This window comes from Bos taurus, chromosome 5 (assembly GCF_002263795.3).
Source record: "Bos taurus isolate L1 Dominette 01449 registration number 42190680 breed Hereford chromosome 5, ARS-UCD2.0, whole genome shotgun sequence".
Classification (NCBI taxonomy): Eukaryota; Metazoa; Chordata; class Mammalia; order Artiodactyla; family Bovidae; genus Bos; species Bos taurus.
In genome coordinates, this window is record NC_037332.1 from 110027719 (window position 1) to 110050836 (window position 23118).

General features: G+C 49.9%; 1 protein-coding gene across 6 annotated transcripts in view; it reads right to left on the reverse strand.

Moving 5' to 3' along the window:
* Positions 1–18639: 18639 nt before the first annotated feature.
* CSNK1E (casein kinase 1 epsilon) overlaps positions 18640–23118 on the reverse strand; it is a 36960-nt gene continuing 32481 nt past the window's right edge. The window contains exons 8-12 of one of the 6 annotated variants that reach the window (XM_024992279.2): positions 22875–22935; positions 21919–22111; positions 21648–21787; positions 21021–21086; positions 18640–19714 (exon numbers count right to left, since the gene is read on the reverse strand). In XM_024992279.2, the coding sequence (XP_024848047.1) occupies positions 21070–21086; positions 21648–21787; positions 21919–22111; positions 22875–22935 (411 nt within the window). In that variant the 3' untranslated portion in view covers positions 18640–19714; positions 21021–21069. Of the gene's footprint in view, positions 19891–21020; positions 21087–21647; positions 21788–21918; positions 22112–22874; positions 22936–23118 lie in introns of all 6 variants that reach the window. The other 5 variants (XM_024992280.2, XM_024992278.2, XM_024992282.2 and 2 more) reach the window with 5 other exon arrangements.

Sequence of the window (23118 nt, forward strand, 5' to 3'; positions counted from 1 at the left end):
GTGAGAGTTGGACCATAAAGAAAGCTGAGCACCGAAGAATTGATGCTTTTGAACTGTGGTGTTGAGAAGACTCTTGAGAGTCCCTTGGACTGCAAGGAAATCAAACCAATCCATCCTAAAGAAAATCAGTCCTGAATACTCATTGGAAGGACTGATGCTGAAGCTGAAACTCCAATACTTTGGCCACCTAATGTGGAGAACTGACTGATTGGAAAAGACCCTGATGCTGGGAAAGATTGAAGGCAGGAGGAGAAGGGAACGACAGAGGATGAGATGGTTGGATGGCATCACCCACTCGATGGACAGGAGTTTGACCAAGCTCAGAGAGTTGGTAATGGACAGGGAAGCCTGGTGTGCTGTAGTCCATGGGGTCACAAAGAGTCAGACACGACTGAGCAGCTGAACTGAACCGAAGCTGGCCAGGGTGAATGTGATATTTTCCTAACCTGTTTGTTTTTCCAGGCTTTCCTGGTGACCCAGTCTACTTCAGTGCAGGAGCCAGAAGGATTCTTATATTTATTATTTAAGGGTTCGTTGTTTTTTTTTTGTTTGATGTGGACCATTTTAAAGTCTTTATTGAATTTGTTACAATATTGTTTCTGTTGTATGGCCACGAGGCATGTCGGAGACTAGCCCCCCAACCAGGGATCAAGCCTACATCCCTGCATTGGAAGGCGAAGTCCTAACCCCTGGACCACCAGGGAAGTCCCCAGAGGGATTCTTTTAAAATCTAACTCAAAACATAGCACTTGTTTGCTCAAAGCCTTCGCCTGGCTGGCCAATTCACTCTGAGTAAAACCCAAAGACCTTAACAGATCCCTGCTGAATCTTGCCTTGCTTTGTCTAACATTCCACCCACCTAGTCACGTCCAACCTCATCTCCTCTGTTTCTTTCCCTCTATGCTGACCCCTTGCTGTTTCTAGAACAAATGAAGCCTTGGCCTCAAATCCTTTGCCCTGGCTGTTCCCCACTGCTGGGAGTGCTGTTCCCTCAGATACCTATTGCTGTTCCCCAGTGGCTCAACAGTAAAGAATCCGCCTGCAATGCAGAAGATGTGCCAGGTTCGATTCCTGGGTCAGAAAGACGCCCTGGAGAAGGAAATGGCAACCCACTCCGGTGTTCTTGCCTGGAGAATCCCATGGACAGAGGAGCCTGTCAGGCTATATAGTCCAAGGGGTTGCAAAAGAGTCGTACACGACTTAGTGACTGAACACACACACAGATACCTGAATGCCCCCTCCTTCACTTCCTTCTAGGGTTTACTGACACATTCCCCACTCAGGAAGCCTGCCTTGACCACCCAGTAAAATTGCCAAACTCCTTACCTGCAAGTCCTGATTCCCCCTTTCCATGCTCTAGTTTTCCCCACATCACTTAATGTCTATCATAACACAGTTCGCCTGTTTTACTGCTTGTCTTCAACCTGTAAAACATAAATTCTAGAAGAACAAAGATTTTGTCCTTGTTGTTGCCTGATATAATTCCAGTACTTAGTACTAGGGCTGGTATGGACAACATGCTTAAAGAATATGTGTAGCATGAACAGAGATCATCTAGAGAAAGTCTTCTAGGCAAATTCCTTCCCAGCCCCCAGGTAGGAAGTTGCTCAGGGCTTTCCCAGCACACAAACAACATTTATCATCAGTTGCATCATCTTCACTTGTTCACGACTTCCTGATTCTCTCTCCCTGCACATGACCCCTCCAGGGCAAAGTCCTTGTCTCGGTTATCACCATATCTTACGCTTAGCATCAGATCAAATCAGATCAGACCATTTGCTCAGTCGTGTCGGACTCTTTGCAACCCCATGAATCGCAGCACGCCAGGCCTCCCTGTCCATCACCAACTCCCTGAGTTCACTCAGACTCACGTCCATCGAGTCCGTGATGCCATCCAGCCATCTCATCCTCTGTCGTCCCCTTCTCCTCCTGCCCCCAATCCCTCCCAGCATCAGAGTCTTTTCCAATGGGTCAACTCTTCGCATGAGGTGGCCAAAGTACTGGAGTTTCAGCTTTAGCATCATTCCTTCCAAAGAAATCCCAGGGCTGATCTCCTTCAGAATGGACTGGTTGGATCTCCTTGCAGTCCAAGGGACTCTCAAGAGTCTTCTCCAACACCACAGTTCAAAAGCATCAATTCTTCGGCGCTCAGCCTTCTTCACAGTCCAACTCTCACATCCATACATGACCACAGGAAAAACCATAGCCTTGACTAGACGAACCTTTGTTGGCAAAGTAATGTCTCTGCTTTTGAATGTGCTATCTAGGTTGGTCATAACTTTCCTTCCAAGGAGTAAGCGTCTTTTAATTTCATGGCTGCAGTCACCATCTGCAGTGATTTTGGAGCCCAGAAAAATAAAGTCTGACACTGTTTCCACTGTTTCCCCATCTATTTCCCATGAAGTGGTGGGACCGGATGCCGTGATCTTTGTTTTCTGAATGTTGAGCTTTAAGCCAACTTTTTCACTCTCCACTTTCACTTTCATCAAGAGGCTTTTGAGTTCCTCTTCACTTTCTGCCATAAGGGTGGTGTCATCTGCATATCTGAGGTTATTGATATTTCTCCCGGCAATCTTGATTCCAGCTCGTGTTTCTTCCAGTCCAGCGTTTCTCATGATGTGCTCTGCATATAAGTTAAATAAACAGGGTGACAATATACAGCCTTGACGAACTCCTTTTCCTATTTGGAACCAGTCTGTTGTTCCATGTCCAGTTCTAACTGTTGCTTCCTGACCTGCATACAAATTTCTCAAGAGGCAGATCAGGTGGTCTGGTATTCCCATCTCTTTCAGAATTTTCCACAGTTTATTGTGATCCACACAGTCAAAGGCTTTGGCATAGTCAATAAAGCAGAAGTAGATGTTTTTCTGGAACTCTCTTGCTTTTTCCATGATCCAGCGGATGTTGGCAATTTGATCTCTGGTTCCTCTGCCTTTTCTAAAACCAGCTTGAACATCAGGCCATTGACCTAGGACTGGCCAATTGGAGCACTGCAGTTCCTGGCTCCAGTGACTGGCTCAGAGATGGGAAAGTGACCCAAGATGGGCCAATCAGAGGCAATTATGGAACAGAATTTTTGGAATTCTTGGGAAAGGTATTATGGTTTTTCCAGTAGTCATGTATGGACATGAGAGTTGGACCATAAAGAAGGCTGAGGGCTGAAAGAGATGCTGTGGTGCTGAAAGAAGACCCTTGAGAGTCCCTGGGACAGCAAGGAGAACAAACCAGTCAATCCTAAAGGAAATCAACCCTGAATATTCATCGGAAGGACTGATGCTGAAGCTGAAACTTCAATACTTTGGCCACCTGATGGGAAGAGCCGACTCATTAGAAAATACTCTGATGTTGGGCAAGATTGAGGGCAGGAGAAGAAGGGGACAACAGGGGATGAGATGATTGGATGGCATTACTGACTCAATGGACATGAGTTTGAGCAAGCTCTGGAAGACAGTAAAGGACAGGGAAGCCTGGCATGCTGCAGTCCATGGGGTCACAAAGAGTCAGAAATGACTGAGCGACTGACCAGCCACAAAAGGAAAGGTAGTCTATTTGTTGTAGAGGGAAAAGACCACCTGGGAACAAGCCCCTCACACACACCACCCCCCCAAAAGAATGAGAGAAATAATGAGCTAATGAAGGTGTATGAAGCCTCACATCCAGCTGTGCCTCACACGTTCTAATTAAGTGAGCACTTAAATTCTCTTTCTTTTTTTTTTTTAAATTAGTTTGAACTGGCTTTTAATCCGCTGCAACCAAATGGATCCAGTTCGGGTACTAAGTTAGTTGGGCCTTCAGCAGCCCCATGCCATAGACTGTACCATTCTTGTCAGCCGTGTGCAAAATTCCGTGTCAACACTTTTGTATGATGGGGAAACTGAGCCTCAGAAAGGCAAAGCCACCTGCCTAAGACCAACTGCTAGGAAGTAAGTGGAGCTGGCCCTGTGCTCTGCCTGCCACACCACACTGCCTCTCCAGGGCACTTGGCCAGAGCTCCCACAGCATCCTTGGGGGCAAGCAGGAGATGCAGAGACTGCAGGTAAGTGTATCTGAAGTGCTCTGGGCTCTAGGCTACTTGTCAGCTAGCACTGTTGAGGCCCTGGCTCTTTCCTCTGTACTCTCCAGCAGATGCTAGGAGTGGATTTGGGATCAGAGATAATCCAACCTGGTCCCCATTACCCACGAGAGGCCCTTAGTCTGGGGGTTGGGTGGGGAGGGGAGCCAGATGCATTCAGCTAAAATGATGCACACAGAAGGGAACGACAAATCATTTCTTTAAACAACCTGTTTTCTTTGAAAACATTGCATGCTTTTTGCAAACACATTTTGGAAAATGCAAACAAAAATTAAACAAGTAAAAGAGAGAGAAGGAGGAGGGGAAAGAAGATAATTAATATTCATAATCCTTTTACTTAGGAGAACCCACTATTAACATTTTGTTATATTTCCTTCCAATCTTTCTTCTAAGACTTATTATTTTTTTTAACTACAGGGTTCAGATCAGGCTGCCATGCAAATTTATTACTTTTTACTACAAATTTATTACCTTTTCCGACGAGTAGTCTTACTAATCATTGTCCCCTTGTTATTTGTAATGCATAGAGGCTGTTCTGATATCTACACGATATATATCATTGTGTGTGCCTGCGTGCTAAGTTGCTTCAGCTGTCTCTGACTCCTTGTGACCCCATGGAATGTAGCCTACCAGGTCCCTCTGCCCTCCTGCTCATGGGATTCTCCAGGCAAGAATACTGGAGTAGGTTGCCATGTCTTTCTCCAGGGGATCTTCCTGACCCAGGGATCAAACTCCAGCCTTTTACATCTCCTACATTGGCAGGCGGGTTGTTTACCACTAGGGCCATGGATCTACCATAATTACTTAACTATTCTGTGATGAGTTTCAAATCATTTGTGATTTTTTTTCTTATTGGGGAGAAGCTAATTAAAACGGAATGGGGAAGGGAGGGTGGGGGAGGTGGGGATCTAGAAAGAACCAAAAGATGATATCTGAATTGGCCTTTGAAGGAAGAGTAGCTTGTTGCTGGAGGTGGAAAAAGACTCCTCCTGTAGCCAGTGAGCAGGGGTAAAGGTGTCTGGTTGGGCTGGGGAACTGTTACTATTGTCCAGAACTAAGGGTTCCTGCTGGAGAAGTAAATGGCAACCCACTCCAGTATTGTTGCCTGGAGAATTCCATGGACAGAGGAGCCTGGCGGGCTATAGTCCATGGGGTCACAAAGAGTCAGACATGCTGAGCGACTAACACACACCAGGGGGACCTGAACTAGGACAGTGGCCCTGGGCATGAAAGGGCGAGGGGACTGATGTGAGTGACATCTTTGAGCCAGGGTGAATGAAAATTTGCAAGGAGTGAGGAGGTGACAGAGCAGGGAAACATTTATCTTCTAAATTAGACAGCCTGGGGAGAGGATGAGGAAAGACAAGGAGAAAACAATGAGGGCTCCCAGTGCCACCTGCTGCCAACCTGCCATGTCAGTCAGGCCAGGTGACTTTCTGTGTGTGAGCCCCTTTCTGAACAACCCAAACCTAAAAATACCCACCACCTGCCTCTGCTCCTGCCAGCCTGGGGCCTCTGTAAATTGAAACTCAAAGATTGCCCATGGTGAACAGGGACTAAGAACTTGAATAAGGGTGTGGTTTGGTCTGATGCCAGATGTGTCTGTTTTCTAGGTTTCTATGCTAAATGTATAGCATAGAAACATAGCCTACGCTAGTAAAGTAATGCTCAAAATTCTCCAAGCCAGGCTTCAGCAATATGTGAACCGTGAACTTCCTGATGTTCAAGCTGGTTTTAGAAAAGGCAGAGGAACCAGAGATCAAATTGCCAACATCCGCTGGATCATGGAAAAAGCAAGAGAGTTCCAGAAAAACATCTACTTCTGCTTTATTGACTATGCCAAAGCCTTTGACTGTGTGGATCACAATAAACTGTGGAAAATTCTGAAAGAGATGGGAATACCAGACCACCTGATCTGCCTCTTGAGAAATTTGTATGCAGGTCAGGAAGCAACAGTTAGAACTGGACATGGAACAACAGACTGGTTCCAAATAGGAAAAGGAGTTCGTCAAGGCTGTATACCGTCACCCTGTTTATTTAACTTATATGCAGAGCACATCATGAGAAACGCTGGACTGGAAGAAACACGAGCTGGAATCAAGATTGCCGGGAGAAATATCAATAACCTCAGATATGCAGATGACACCACCCTTATGGCAGAAAGTGAAGAGGAACTCAAAAGCCTCTTGATGAAAGTGAAAGTGGAGAGTGAAAAAGTTGGCTTAAAGCTCAACATTCAGAAAACAAAGATCACGGCATCCGGTCCCACCACTTCATGGGAAATAGATGGGGAAACAGTGGAAACAGTGTCAGACTTTATTTTTCTGGGCTCCAAAATCACTGCAGATGGTGACTGCAGCCATGAAATTAAAAGACGCTTACTCCTTGGAAGGAAAGTTATGACCAACCTAGATAGCACATTCAAAAGCAGAGACATTACTTTGCCAACAAAGGTTCGTCTAGTCAAGGCTATGGTTTTTCCTGTGGTCATGTATGGATGTGAGAGTTGGACTGTGAAGAAGGCTGAGCGCCGAAGAATTGATGCTTTTGAACTGTGGTGTTGGAGAAGACTCTTGAGAGTCCCTTGGACTGCAAGGAGATCCAACCAGTCCATTCTGAAGGAGATCAGCCCTGGGATTTCTTTGGAAGGAATGATGCTAAAGCTGAAACTCCAGTACTTTGGCCACCTCATGCGAAGAGTTGACCCATTGGAAAAGACTCTGATGCTGGGAGGGATTGGGGGCAGGAGGAGAAGGGGACGACAGAGGATGAGATGGCTGGATGGCATCACGGACTCGATGGACGTGAGTCTGAGTGAACTCAGGGAGTTGGTGATGGACAGGGAGGCCTGGCGTGCTGCGATTTATGGGGTCGCAAAGAATTGGACACGACTGAGCAAATGATCTGATCTGATCTGATCTGAGGTCAATGGTCGTTTGGTGATGTCCAAGTGTAAAGTCATCTCTTGTGTTGTTGAAAAAGGGTGTTTGCTATGACCAGTGCATTCTCTTGGCAGAATTCTGCTAGCCTTTGCCCTGCTTCATTTTCTACTTCAAAGCCAAACTTGCATGTTACTCCTACTTTTGCATTCCAATCCCCTGTGATGAACAGGACATCATTTTTTGGTGTTAGTTCTAGGAGATCTTCTAGGTCTTCATGGAACTTATCAACTTTAGCTTCTTCAACATAAGTGGTTGGGTCATAGACTTGGATTACTGTGATATTGAATGGTTTGCCTTGGAAACAAATCGAGATCATTCTGTCATTTTTAAGGTTGCACCCAAGTACTGCATTTTGGACTCTTTCACTGATTAAGCAACAGTTTAAACCCTGTTTGGAACAACTGACTGATTCAGAATTGAGAAAGGAGTACAACAAGGCTGTTTGTTGTCACCCTGTTTATTTAGCTTATATGCAGAGTACATCATATGAAATGCCAGGCTGGATGAGTTACAAGCTGGAATCAAGATTGCCAGGTGAGATATTGACAACCTCAGATATGCAGATAATATCATTCTAATGGCAGAAAGCTAGGAGGAACTAAAGATCCTCTTGTTATGGGTGAAGGAAGAGAGTGTAAAAGCTGGCTTAAAACTCAATATTAAAAAACTAAGATCATGGCATCCGGTCCCATCACTTCATGGCATATAGAAAGGGAAAAGGAGGAAGCAGGGACAGATTTACTCTTTTTAGGCTCTAAAATCACTGCAGATGGTGACTGCAGCCATGAAATTCGAAGACGATTGCTTCTTGGCAGGAAAACTATGACAAACCTAGACGGTGTGTTAAAAAGCAAAGACATCACTTTGCTGACAAAAGTCCATATAGTTAAGGCTTTGGTCCTTCCAGTAGTCATGTACAGATGTGAGAGTTGGACCATAAAGAAGGCTGAGTGCCAAAGAATTGATGCTTTCAAACTGTGATGCTGGAGAAGACTCTTGAGAGTCCTTTGAAAAGCAAGATCAAGCCAGTCATTCTTAAAGGAAATCAACCCTGAATATTCACTGGAAGCACTGATGCTGAAGCTGAAGCTCCAGCACTTTGGCCACCTGATGTGAATAGCTGACTCATTGGAAAATACTCTGATGCTAAGAAAGATTGAGGGCAAGAGGAGAAGGGAGCAACGGAGGATGAGATGGTTGAATGGCATCATCGACTCAATGGACATGAGTTTGACAAACTCTGGGACAGAATGAAGGACAGGGAAGCCTGGTGTGTTGCAGTCCATGGGATTGCAAAAGAGTCAGACATGATTTGGCAACTGAGCAACAACAACCATACCTTCATTTCAAGGCTGATGTGAAGATGAAATAACACAAGGAAGGCTGTTAGCACTGGGCCTGACATGCTGTAAGGACTCAGGAAGTAATGTATTTATTTACTCATCTATTTTTAGGCCATGCCAAGCTTGTGGCTCAGCTGGTAAAGAATCTGCCTGCAATGCGGGAGACCTGGGTTCAATCCCTGAGTTGGGAAGATCACCTGGAGAAGGAAAAGGCTCCCCACTCCTGTATTCTGGCCTGGAGAATTCCATGGACTATATAGTCCATGGAGTCGAAAAGAGTCGGACACAAATGAGCTCACTTTTCACTTAAGCCAACAAGTGAGATCTTAGTTCCCTGACCAGGGATTGAACAGGCCTAGCCCCTGCATTGGCCATGAGGAGTCTTAATCTCTGGACTGCCAGAGAAGTCCTCAACAAAGTGCTGTGTTTTGTGTTTTTTTTAAGTCACATTTGACTCTTTTCAACCCCATGGACTATTTATATAGTCCATGGAATTCTCTAGGCCAGAATACTGGAGTGGATAGTCTTTCCCTTCTCCAGGGGATCTTCCCAACCAGGATTCGAACCCGGGTGTCCTGCATTGCAGGCGGATTCTTTACCAGCTGAGCCACAAGGGAAGCCAGAAAGTGCTATTTTTAATATCTATAAATGTAACTAGCAAGAAGGCCTTTCCTGAAATTCTTGTTTGCAACTGAAAACATAAACAGGCCCAACTGGGTCATTTCTGATGACCCTGCTTCAAACTCTGGCATCAGTGATTCTGTCCACAGCAACCACTTTGTGTCTGGCGTCAGGGCCTTGTTACTGTTCCCATCACCTGGACCACACTTCTTCTCACACCCTTTTCTTTCGCTAGGTAATTTCTGCCCCTCCCTCAGGTCCCTGATAAAACGTCAGTTCCCCTGGATATGTCATTAAGTAGAGAAAAGAAAATACCGTACAGAACAGTACTAAATATATCATTTATGCAAATATATGTGTGTACATCTATTTGTGTGTGGTTTAAAATGTGTAGTAGTTACTGAAGCTGTGCTCTACAGCCCAGCTGAGAGCCTGCACATGGCTACTGAAGCCAGCACGCTCTAGAACCCGAGCTCCCCAACAAGGGAAGCCATCACAGTGAGAAGCCCACCAACCGCAAGTAAAGAGGAACCCCCGCTCACCGCAACTACAGAAACGCCACACACAGCAACAAAGACCCAGCGCAGCCAAAAAGAAATACTTTTTAAAAAATACATAAAAAAATAGGGAATGCCCTGGCGGCCCAGTGGTTAGGGACTCTGGGGTTTTCACTGTAGAGGGTGTGGGTTCAATCCCTGGCTGGGGGACTAAGATCCTTCAAGCTGTGCAGTGTAGCTAAAAAAATAAAATGAATAAAAATAAATAAAATGCGTAGTAATTTTCTGGAATGCAGAAGCACGGGCCCTCCCATAAACAGAGGCCAAACAAGGACTGGGTGTTAGTCATCTTTGCTCAGAACCCGACACACCGGGCCATCATATTCATCACGACTACTACGCGCTGAGCAGCTGCTATGTGGCAGGCGATGTACTAAGCTCCTCTTCATTATCTCAACAAGCAGCGGTGCTGACTGCCATTTGGCCGATGAGGAAACTGAGGCATGGAGACGCATCATTACCTGGCCAAAGTCACACCTGAGCTGCCCAGCACACAGGGAGGCCTAGTGGTCCCGGGTTTATTAAATGAAGCCGGGACCCACACCAGTCCCACAGGGAACTAGGAAAAATCAACTGGCAAGACAAAAGGCTTATGACTTCACCAAGACTTTCCTGTTGGGATAGTGACCATCAGCAAGCAGAACAAGGCCATTCCTGCCTTCCAAGTTGTGTGTGTGTGTGTGTGAATCAGAGATGTGGCTGGTGATGGATTTATGGGTTGCTGTGAAAAGAGCCTGAGTTGGAGACACAGAGAGGAGCTTCCTCTTTCTGCCTGCCTGTCACACGTGCACACACAGACTTACACACCTGGGCCTCCAACAAAGGTGAGGCGAGTCCCACTTGGAGCTTACCTAGCCAAACCAACAAACAAGTGAAAACAAAGAGAAGGATTTACTGCAGTTGCCTTGGAATCACTAGGAACTTGTTTCAGGTTCTCTACAAAATCCCAGGTTGCTGCCAAGTATCCCGAGCACTGCGATCGGGAAAGGGAGGTTCAGGTCGGGGACATGCAGGAACTGGGGAAGCGGGGTTCAGGGTTTCCCGGGAAAGCCTTTAATAAGAGGGAAGGGTCCAGAGTAGGCCTGGTGGCCCAGTCTCAGATCTTCTGTGACTCAGTAAACCTGGAGGGGATGACTTCAGAGGGGCGGCACCTTAATCATAGGTGCTTTGAAGATGCAGGGATGAAAGGCCTTGGGAGGTATAATTACAGGAGATGCCATTCTCTCAGGGGCCTGCAGGAGCCCAAGTCACCATCTGCAGAGATATGTTGCGGGAGTCCCCAGTGGGGCCTTCTTAAAGGGGCAGCACCCCAGGGGTGGGCTCTCTGTTCCCTTCCTTGGACGGCTCTTCCATCCTATCAGCATCCCCTGCACGGGCAAGTGCAGCCTCTGCGAAGCCAGGTTCCAGCTCTGCAGCTTCCTGCACTTCAATAGGCAACAGGACACAGCCTCACATGGAACAGTTTGGAGGACAGACAGGAAGATGCTGTTGGCGTCTCAGGGCTAGGGTGGAGGGAAGAATGGAGGGAGCAGGCCAGAGGAAGAGGAGGAGGGGAAGGTGGCTCTCGGTCACCATGGCAACACTTCCCCGGCTCATCAGACCCCTTCTCGTCACCCAGCCACACACAGCCCAGCCCGGAAAGCTGGCCCCAGACAAGTGTGGCTTGAGCGAGAGAGGAGATGTCTAGAGATTGGGCAGCTGGAGGCTGGAGCTTGGAATGTGTTTACTCTTCTGAACGATTAGACGGGTTCCTGTGGGCGCCTGTGTTGCAGGCTTTGGGAACGAGGATGTGACGTGGAGGCCTCAGCCTTCTTAGCTGTAACTATTCCCATCTCCGTTTCCGAAATAGAGCAGGGATGGGGGAGGGGGAGGCAAGGGAATGAGAGAATACAGGAGGGGAAGGCTCTCTCCTTGGCTAAAGTCACACTGGAGTGACTCCTACTGGAGCTGATGGCAGGGGTCTGCCCAATCCACTCCCCTACAGGAGGCCCTGGCTTTCGGCAGAGGGGAGTGTAGAGGGTTGTGGGGGGCATCAGAAGGTAGGTGGGAAAGGGGAGAAGGAGAGAGGCTGCCACGGAGCAGCCCCGTGGCGCCAGCGGCTTGTGTTTTACGGCAGGAAGTGACTGAACCAAGTTCAGAGGAAGCCAAATCCTTCCTTTTGTACCAGACCATTTTCTGCGGGTGTCTCCTCGGTCTCCTCCCCTCCTTCCTCCTCCAGACCTTCTGCCATTCAGTCTTCAATCCCCTTCCTCCAGTGATCTTTGGCCTCCAAACAAGAGCAGGCCTCCTAGATCCTCAAAACCATCTCCTTCCACACCTCAACCCCAGTTGCCTCCCCTCCACTCTTCCCCACACCCCCTCAGACACAAGGTCACCTGTTGGCTTTTATTGGAGCGGTTACCTGTGTGTGCATGTGGGGCAAAGTTGCAGGGATGGGAAGGGGCATGAGGGAACTTGCTGGCGGGTCGACATTGCCCACATCTGTTTCAGGTAGTGATTACACAGGTACATAGAAACAGGTAAAAAGCTATGGATCCCTGTACACTTAAGATGTGTGTGCTTTTCTGTGCATACGTTATACTTCAATTCTTAGAAAAGAAAAAGAAGATCGAGCGGGAAATGGTCAGTGGGAAGCTTGTGTTTTGCCAGCCCCCTTTCCTCTCTCTGCTCTGTTTGCTTTGAGCTCGCTGACCCCACCTCTTCCCTGAAGCCCCGCCCCCAGCCAGGCTCCTCTCTCCCTGGCCCGGCCTCCTTGATTTCCAAGCTGCGAAGGTCTCCAAGCCCCGAAGGTCTGCCCTACTGCCCTATCTGCGTTCTTGCTTTCTGTCAGCGGTCCTGCGATGCTCCCAGGCTCCCACGTACATCACCTCAGAGCCTCCGACTTCTCCCTTTCTTTCAGTCGGCTAAGAACAGACCGGTTCAGAAAAGGGTTCAGTCATCCTTGCCTTCTGGATGTCTCCTGCCTGGATTGTAACCATAGCTCCCTAACTCCTCTCCCTGCCTCCTTTCTCCATCCTCCAATCTCCCTGCCCACTGTTGCCAAATTCATATCCCTCAAGTTCACATCCGTCGTGGCTCTTCTCTAATCGTTGGTTCCCCGCAGTGCAGATGCTGGTGGATGGAAGTCAGGCCGGTGGGTTCTGGCGTCTGCCTCTTCTATCCTTGGCGGCTATCTCCTCCCTACCCCTTTGTGCTTGGATCTCTGAGTATATATCGAGCTAGTTCATAGCTCTGGGCCTTTGTTCATGCTGTTTCCTCTGGCAGTAATGACTGTCCCCACCTCATCCCTCCTCCCCACCCCCCAGGCCATCACCACCCAGTAAATTACTCACGTTTCAAGGGTCAGATCAGGTATCTTTGAACACCTTCCTGACACACCCCCTCCCTCCTTTGTCCCTGGTTCATACTGCGTATCTCACACTGGATTTTGGATTGGGATAAGCCATTGGTTAACTTGAGTCTTTCCTCTGACTTGGGCCCTTGGAAGCCAAAGTCACACCTCGGGTTTGCAGTGTGCAGGAACCATTACTGAGCACTTATGCAGCACTGGGCTAGAGTGAAGGTTAGGAGCATGGGCCACTGTGTCTCTGTGTCCTCATGCACTCAGCGAGCATCAGAGTACATCAGCCTCCTAGGATGCTTATGAGCAGAGAGGGTGGGAACAGGGCCTGGCACCAGGAGCCTCCTCGGCCCTTATGAGCATCTGTGGTTTTATTTAATCTTACAACCTCTGAAGCAGGTAATAGCACCTCCACTTTACAGAAGAGGAAACTGAGGCCCAGACAATGCCCCAGGTCACAGAGGGACCAAGCCAGCCCTCTGGGTTCCACTCTGTGCTCTCCACCCCTCACCCCTGCACTCCACTCCCCCTCAGCCCAGCACTGGCACCCACAAGCCCCAGTGTTTGTTGCATGAACAAAAATGATTCACTAAGTGGCATGCTTGCCCCCTCCAATCTGGGCACAATTTCCGAGCAATTGTTTGGCGTACTTTATAAAAATAAACTGTTCGCCTGGTTGACGCATCCTGGTCATTCCCTGGCCTCAGCTTAAATATCACTTCCTCAGAGGCTGTCAGCCACCACCCCCTCTCATATACATTAGCTCCCTGAATAAGAAACACAGGAAAGAGAAACCAGACACCAGTGATGATCGTGGGTAGGAACACAGTGGAGGGGGCAGGGATGGTAATAACTCTCTATAATTTGACTTTTATTTATTTTTGACTTTTGGCTGCACTATATGACATGTGGGACCTTAGCTCCCAGACCAGGGATTGAACCTACGCCCCCCCTGCATTGGAAGGCAGAGTTTTAACCACTGGACTACCGGGGAAGTCTCACAAATTGACTTATACAGCTTGATGTTCATATATGTAATAGCTCCAAAAAATTAAAACAAAAGAGAAGGGGGACACTAACTCATTATTGAAATTAATTACTACACAGAATACAGAGAAAAGAATGACTTCAAGTTACTTCCAGGCACTGTGCTCTGACCACATTTCCTCAGAATATAATCTAAGGGGGAAAAAAAGTCTGTAAAAAACTCTTTACCCATAGGTATTGGGCTTCCAAAATCAGTTCTGAATATCCAATGGAAGGACTGATGCTGAAGCTGAAACTCCAATACTTTGGTCACCTGATGTGAAGAACTGACTCATTGGAAAAGACCCTGATGCCGGGGAAGATTGAAGGCGGGAGGAGAAGGGGACGGCAGAGGATGAGATGGTTGGATGACATCACTGACGCGATGGAGGTGAGTTTGAGTAAGCTCTGGGAGTTGGTGATGGACAGGGAGGCCTGGCGTGCTGCAGTCCATGGGGTCGCAAAGAGTCGGACACGACTGAGCAGCTGAACCAACTAGTGACTCACGGGTAAAGAATCTGCCTGCTAATGCAGGAGACTCAGGTTTGATCTCTAGGTGGGGAAGATCCCCTGGAGAAGGAAATGGCAACGCACTCCAGTATTCTTCCCTGGAGTATCCCATGGACAGAGGAGCCTGGTGGGCTACCGTCCATGGGGTCACAGAATCAGACTTAACAACTAACACATCATATACTTTTAGTGTGTGGGTGTGTCACTCGCTCAGTTGTGTCTGACTCTTCGAGACCCCACAGACTGTAGCCCACCAGGCTCCTCTGTCCATGGGATTTGCCAGGCAAGAATACTGGTAACAAAAATGGCAAGGAGAGGGTTGCCATCTCCTTCAGGGGATCTTCCCAACCCAGGGATCGAACCTGTGTCTCCCACATTGCTGGCAGATTCCTTACCACCTGAGCCACCAGGGAAACGAAAACTTGCATATATTGTTGGGTACAGCAAATAAGCACCTTACTATTAGCAGGAACTAAAACTTTCACTGCAAAAGATATAGAAATAAAAAGCTCTTTTTTTAAGATTAGCTCCTTGTACTTCCCCTCAGGGCCCACAGTTGCTAACTTCACACCTACTGTTTGAAGTCAGATGGGAGGGGCTGAGAGTGACCCTACTCCAAGGCAGGTCTCCATGTGGTTCACTGCCTGCAAAGCAGGACCCTCTGGCGTTTCCTGGTGGGTTTGTGTGGTCAAAGCTATGGTTCTTCCAGTAGTCACATATGGATGTGAGAAAGTGAAAGTGTCTCAGTCACATCCGACTCTTTGGAATTCTCCAGGCCAGAATACTGGAGTGGGTAGCCTTTCTCTTCTCCAGAGGATCCCAACCCAGGGATGGAACCCAGGTCTCCCACATTGCAGGCAGATTCTTTATCAGTTGAGCCACAAGGGAAGCCCATGGATGTGAGAGTTGGACCATAAAGAAAGCTGAGCACTGAAGAATTGATGCTTTTGGACTGTGGTGTTGGAGAACACTCAAGACTCTTGGACTGCAAGGAAATCAAACCAGTCAATCCTAAAGGAAATTAGTCCTGAATATTCATTGAAAGGACCGATGTTGAAGCTGAAGCTCTAACACTTTGGCCACCTGATGCAAAGAATTGAGTCATTAGAAAAGACCTTGATGCTGGGAAAGATTGAAGGCAGTAGGAGGAGAGGACAGAGGATGAGATGGTTGGATGGCATCACCAACTCGATGATGACATGAGTTTGAGCAAGCTCCGGGAGTTGGTGATGGATAAGGTAGCCTGGCGTGCCTCAGTCCATGGGGTCAGAGTCCAACAAAACTGAGCGACTGAACTGGAAACTGAGGAATTAAGGCTTCCCTGGTGTCTCAGATGGTAATGATTCTGCCTGCAATGCAGGAGACTTGGGTTCAATCCCTGTGGTTGAGAAAATCCCCTGGAGAAGGAAATGGCAACCCACTCCAGTATTCTTGCCTGGGAAATCCCATGGACAGAGGAGCCTGGCAGGCTACAGTCTATGGGGTCACAGAGAGTCAATACATGACTAAGTGAGTAACACACACACAGGCATTAAGGACCCACCTTTTCCTCAGTCTCACAGGAAGGTCCAGGAGACCCTTTACTAGGGCTGAGCCAGACTGGAATGCCAGCCCTGGAAGAGACCTGAATTATGAGGATTTTGAGTGATGCCCAAGACTTACAAGGGGGCTCTCAGAGCCCTCCATCCCCTCCTCAGGTTGAGTTCTTGCCTGTGGGCAGAGATCATGGTCATAGTGGCTCTTGGGTTAATGAATACGTAGGACAGTAATGTGTGCTGGGTAAACGTGAACTGCTAGACCAATTCTTAGATAAGCTGGTCAGACAAAGGCCGCTGAGGCTGAGGGCTGTTTCTTTATCGGAGCTTGGGCTTGGCTGAAGAGACCACCCAGGGTCATCTATGGCACAACTGTCTTCATGGTGTTCCTTCATCTGAAGGCAGAGAGGTTAATACCTAACTCAGGATTAATGGATAGAATTGTGGATAAGATAATGCTGTGAAGAGTGCTTTGAACTCTCCCCACTCAGCAGGGTCGCAGCATCACCTGGAACATGTTAGGATGTGGACCCCCAGGCCCATTCCAGCCCTCCTGAGTCAGAAGCTGCATTGTAACAAGTTCCCCAGGTGGTTTGTGTGTAGTTTTTTTCTTTTTTAATATTCACCTGTGTCGGATGATGCCACACAATATGCCAGCAAATTTGGAAAACTCAGCAGTGGCCTCAGGGTTGGAAAAGGTCAGTTTTCATTCCAATCCCAAAGAAAGGCAATCCCAAAGAATGTTCAAACTACTGCACAGTTGCACTCATCTCACAAGCTAGCGAAGCAATGCTCAAAATTCTCCAAGCTAGGCTTTAATGGTACATGAACCAAGAACTTCCAGATGTTCAAGCTGGATTTAGAAAACTCAGAGGAACCAGAGATCAAATTGCCAACATCCGCTGGATCATCAAAAAAGCAAGAGAGTTTCAGAAAAACATCTACTTCTGCTTTATTGACTATACCAAAGCCTTTGACTGTGTGGATCACAACAAACTGTGGAAAATTCTTCAAGAGATGGGATTACCAGACCACCGTATGTGCCTCCTGAGAAATCTGTATGCAGGTCAAGAAGCAACAGTTAGAACCGGACATTGAACAGACTGGTTCCAAATTGGGAAAGGAGTACATCAAGGCTGTATATTGTCACCCTGCCTGTTTAACTTATGTGCAGAGTACATCACGAGAAATGCCAGGCTGGATTAAAGCACAAGATGGAATCAAGATTGCTGGGAGAAAATCAATAACCTCAGATATGCAGATGACACCACCCTTATGGCAGAAAGCGAAGAGGAACTAAAGAGCCTCTTGATGAAAGAGGAGAGTGAAAAAGTGGGCTTAAAACTGAACATTCAGAAAACTAACATCATGGCATCCTATCCCATCACTTCATGGTAAATAGATGGGGAAACAATGGAAACAGTGACAGATTTTATTTTGGGGGGACTCCAAAATCACTGCAGATGGTGACTGTAGCCATGAAATCAAAAGACACTTATTTGCTCCTTGGAAGAAGAGCTATGACCAACCTAGACAGCATATTAAAAAGCAAAGACATTACTTTGCCAACAAACATCCGTCTAGTCAAAGCTATGGTTTTTCTAGCAGTCACGCATGGATGTTGAGAGTTGGACTATAAAGAAAGCTGAGCGCCAAAGAATTGATGCTTTTGAACTGTGGTGTTGGAGAAGACTCTTGAGAGTCCCTTGGACTGCAAGGAGATCCAACCAGTCCATTAAAGGACATCAGTCCTGACTATTCATTGGAAGGACTAATGCTGAAGCTGAGGCTCCAATACTTTGGCCACCTGATGTGAAGAACTGACTCTCTGGAAAAGACCCTGATGCTGGGAAAGATTGAAGGCACGAGGAAAAGGGGACAATAAAGGATGAGATGGTTGGATGGCATCACTGACTCGACAATGACACGAGTTTGAGCAAACTGTGGGAGTTGGTGATGGACAGGGAAGGCTGGCGTGCTGCAGTCCATGGGGTCGCAAAGAGTTGGATACAACTGAATGACTGAACTGACTTGACCGGCTGTGTCGGGGCTTAGTTGCAGTACGCACCATCTTTAATGCAGTGCATGGACTCCCAAGTTGTGGCACACAGGATCCAGAGCACACGGGCTTCAGTATTTTCGGCTCCGTGGCACGCGGGATCTTAGTTCCCTACCCAGGGATTGATCCCGTGTGCCCTGCATTGCAAGGCAGATTTTATTTATTCACTTTTTGGCTGTGCTGGGTTTTCATTGCTGTTGGGGCTTCTGTCTAGTTGTGGTGCATAGGGTTCTCATCGTGGTGGCTTCTCTTGCTGCAGAGCACGGGCTCTATAGGTATTCAGCCTTCAAGAGTTGCAGCCCCTGGGCTCTAGAGCACAGGTTCAACAGTTGTGGCTCACAGGTTTCAGTCGCTCCTTGGTATGTGAGATCGTCCTGGAACCAGGGATCAAACCTGTGCTTCCTGCACTGGCAGGCTGATTCTTGACCACTGAGCCACCACGGAAGCCCACGCAAGGCAGGTTCTTAACCGCTGCACCACCAGGAACGTTCCTGTGTGTGGTTTTTGAAGCAAAGTGTTGAAACAGCCCCAAGGAGGCACCAAGCGCTGCTCGAGTGTCCCCAGCCATACCCGGTTCACCAGGTCTGCTGGGGAGAAGCCCCCAGAGCAAGAGGTGGACCAAGGGCTTCCCAGGTCACTTTATCCTTTTCTACTTTATTACTTCAAATTAACAACCACAATAAAGCTCAAAAAAGTCCAATATTTACACAGGAAAAAAGTACAAAATTCCCCCCAAAGTTCTTCAGTATTTTTTTTTTCAGTTTTTTAAATTACAAAGTAATAAAAAGCTTTGCTCTTTAATTAAAAAAAAGAAGAAAGAATAAAAGGGGAAACAGAGGTAAATAAATTAGGAAATACACACACGGAAAAAGAAAAAACAAACAAAAATAAAGTAAAAAAAGGGTTAACTAGGTGGGATGGATAAATCCAGTGCCCAGCCCTGAACCCCAGGCTCCTCCTGACAGAGACAGAACACTGGGAAGGGGAACCCAGGTGAGTGTCAGAACCAGGGAATTAATTCATAACCCAGGAGCCAGATGCTTTCTGGAAGTAGTCTCCACGGATTCTGTCCCTACACCAGGGGGACCACAGGCCGAGGACAGTCTCAGGGGTCGGTGGTGGCAAAGACTGTCTGTACCCTTCTTGAGGGACATGGAGGTCACTGCCCACTCCCATGTCCTTGTCAGGGGCATAAGAACAGAAAAATTGGCCTGGCAGGCGGGCAGGACACCTGCTGTCCTAGGAGACAGAGGTCAGATACAGACACACACGCCCACAAGGACTCTCAGCCCCACCGCCTCACCACCCCACTCCTCAAGGTCTCTGTGGGGAGGCAGAGAAGGGACTCTCACGCTCAAGGGGGCACTGACGAAAGCCCAACACAGAAAGTTGGTGACCTTCATCTCGGGGTTGGGGGTGGGGACTGCACTCATCTCCTGAGGTCCCCAGGCTCACGAACACCCAGCGGGACCTGCCTCTGACCAGCAGATCCATTCCTCCCAGTGCCTCGGGCCACCTCCTGAGGGCCTGTGAGGACCCGCTGCAGCTCCAGTGCAGAAATGTCCCTCCTGGCCAAGTCAGGCGGTGGCTGGGTGGGGCCGTGGCATCCGGTGAGTGTAGCCTGGTATCTGGGAGCCTCTGGCAGCCTGGAGGTTGTGGGCAGCGGGGAACGTGAAGGGACAGGATTCTCTGTGCTGAGGGTATCCCATCTTCTTGCCATCGGCAAATTAAAAAAAAAAAAAAAAAAAGAAAAAAAAATTCGAAACAGAATCCATCGTTGGTTTTGTGCTGGGTTTTTTTCTTTTTGTTCTTTTGAGTGGTTTCTTTTCCCCATCTTTTTGTTTTTTGTTTTTTGTTTTTTTTTAAAGAAAATACAGTGAAGACACTAGAAAGGGGGAGAGAGAAGACAGATAAGGTGGGCATCTGCCCTGGTCACCCAGCCGCCAGCCACCTTCCGCTCCGGTCTCCCTGGCCCCAAGGCTCCAAGTCAGTCCCTCTACAGCACATAGTGTGCTCAGCCGCTCAGTCATGTCCGACTGTGACCCCATGGACTGTAGCCTGCCAGGCTCCTCCATCCATGGGGATTCTCTGGGCAAGAACACTGGAGTGGGTGGCCATGCCCTCCTCGAGGATCTACCCAACCCAGGGATTGAACCCCAGGTCTCCCACACTGCAGGCGGATTTTTGACCGTCTGAGTCACAGTAGGTGCTCCATTTTCACAGAAAAGACACAATCACTTTCTCTCCTCTCTTTTGGTGAACAGCCACCTCCTAGCTATACAAACACCCAACCCTGCCATGAACGGGGCTGGTTCCTGGGCGTGAGGCTGACAAAGGTAAAGCCCGAATGCCGGCCCAAAGCTACCTGCGGAATAAACGTCCACAAAGCAGGTCACACGCAGCTGGTGTGAGGTCAAGCCCGTGAAATGTCAGCTGCTGCCAGCCACGTGCATATTCCCCAGGGAGCTCAGACTACCCCTCCCCAACACACACACACACACACACACACACACTCAAGTTAGTCCCTGCCACACCTGCATTCCAGATGGGGCCCCAGTGAGCTGAGCTGTAACACCCCGCCTCAAAGCCTCATGCAACCACAGGTCCCATCAAGGCTCATACTGACCAGAGGGTGCCCCCCACCCTCCCAGCCCTGGGGCTGCGGAGGTCACCAAGGGGCTTCTCAGAGAGCAGGTAAACTCCTGACTTCAAGGCTCTACTCTAAGTGGTTTGCATGAATGAAGCATAACCGCCCAGAGGCTGAGACCAGGGCGAAAGCCCTGGGGAAGGTCACAGGGTGGGCCCTCGGGTTCCGTCCCTGCTACCAACTTCCCAGAACAGTTAGGGCAGCATGGGGATGGAAAGCCGGCCCCACACAGCCCCACACAGAGAGGGCTTTCTGGCAGAAATTAGCTGGTATGGGCCGGGCCTGCTCAGAGCACAACCATGGGTTCTTCCAGGGACCGTGGGGGTCCAGACCTGGCTGGGCTGCGACTGCAGCAGACGTCGACTCACCTAAGCAAATACTGGTCCGATGGGGGCTCCTCCTCACTTCCCGAGGTGGTCAAATGGCACGCTTGTCTGGGGGGAGGGAGGCAGAAGGGTGGGAGGGGCTGAGCTGCTGGCAGGATAAGCGGGCAAGTCTCTCCCCACTACAGAATTCCACCCCGCCAGGCCTCTCATGCAAGGGAAGGAGTGGGTGTGTGATCTCAAGCACCCCAGATGTTCGCATCTTGTAGACAAGCACGCTGCCCTGGGAGGCCCAGCAGCTGCTCAAGGCCGTGGGCTTCCCAGCTCTCAACCTGTCCTGCTGGGGTGCCACCACCGCCTCTGGAGGCCCAGAGTGGCTCTCCCGCCCACCTCTGCCAGACCCCTTCCCCGGGGATCCTCCCTTCCCCACTTTGCTAGTCCACACACAGCCCCTATGTGGGGGCCACCTGATGGGGTCCGACCACCCCTCCATCCCGTGCTGAGTGGGGACAGCGGGGGCGTGCTGATGGCAGGGACCACGACCCCCTCCGCTATGAGCTCCCTGCCACCCACCCGGGCTGGGGCCCCTGGCAGAGGGCTGGGTCCTGACTCCCACCGCCTTGCTGGGGCAGTGGTGAGGCCCAGAAGGGGCTGGGGGCAAGGGCAGCTCACCTGTGAGGCTGAAATCCGGGAGACCTCTTGCCGCCCAGTGAGGTCGGAGGACGAGACATTGGCAGGCGCGCCCCTGTGTAGCCTCATGCTCACCTTCCTCTCTCTGTCGACCCGTGAGATCGCTCTGGGAGAAGTATTGCCTGGAAGGCAAGGCGGGGGGTCGGGGTTGGGGGAGGAGGGAGAGGGAAGCTGCCCTCAGCACCCAGGCCCCTGGCTGCCCTGCGCCCCCGACACTGGAGACCCCCGCCCACTGCCCAAGGTGCCCGCTCACCAGCTTGCTGGATACGGGAGGCAGGGGTGGAAGCCACAGGCTCGGCTGCACTGCGGAGCCGGTTGGCAGCGGCCCCCGTGGGTGGGCCAGGGGGCAGGGCCCGGGTTGCCGACCCCCGGAGCTGCCCCATCCTCTCCTCTCGCTCGTGTTCTCGCCGCTCCCGGTCCACGTCCTCGGGGTTTCGGGCTGCACCCTGCGGGCATGAGACGAGAACCCTGGTCAACCCTGCGGGGGTTGGGGTGCTCCGGGATCCGGCACTCCATCGGGGTCAGAGCAGGGGAGGCAGGCCGGGGGGTGTGTGTCTCAGAAACCCTCAGGTCCCACCGCCTCCCCACAAAGCAGGTAGCCCGAGAGACCCGGAGATACCCCCTGATCACACTGCACAGATAAAAAACAAAGCCACACGACTGCCCAGGAGAAAGCTCGACCTGGGGAGCAGAGGGAGGTCACTCTGTCCTGGTCTCGTGGGGCCTGGAGTCAGGGCTGGGAGGACTGATGCCCCAGGACGGCCAACCAACCTAGGTTCCCCACCGCCCCCATGTACAGAGGGCCCTTGGTTCCCTGACGCTTCCAAACACAGCAGGGCAGGTGCTCAGAGGCCGAGAAAAGAGTTACAAGGCGAGCTGAAGGCAGGGCCAGGGCTCAAACAGGCCTCTCAGGGCCCAGTTAGGGGGATCTTTTCCAAGGGCTGCTCTTCCCCTGGACCTGGCAATGGTTTCACAACTAAGAGGCCCAAGGGACCCACACAGATGCTGCCTTGCTTGGGATGGGAGCTGGAGAAGGCATGGACTAGATGCCCCATGGAAGAAAGAGGCCCAGCAGGCAGATGGGGGCGGAAGAGGTGCGTGAGCCCCTGGGGGGCTCTGCCCTCTAGCCTCTGCCACCCCCAACGCAGGAGGAAAGGAGAAAGGCCGAGAGAGAGGAGCGTGGCATGGGGGCGGCAGCGGCCGCGTTACCTAGTTGGTCCTGGGGTCGTCCACAGGGACGGGCAGGGGGCTGGCATGAGGGGGGCCGCATCTGTGGAGGAGAGAGCTGCAGGCTGAGTTGGGGGGGCGGAGGCGGCCTGCTCATGGGCCACAGGCTCCTACAACCCTGTCTCTCCCAGAGAACCAGCCGAGAAGGCCTGACTATCCTTCAGAGATGGGGTGGGGGCTGGCTCTGGACTTAAAAGCAACTCCAGGAGCTAGCGGTTGGGGGATC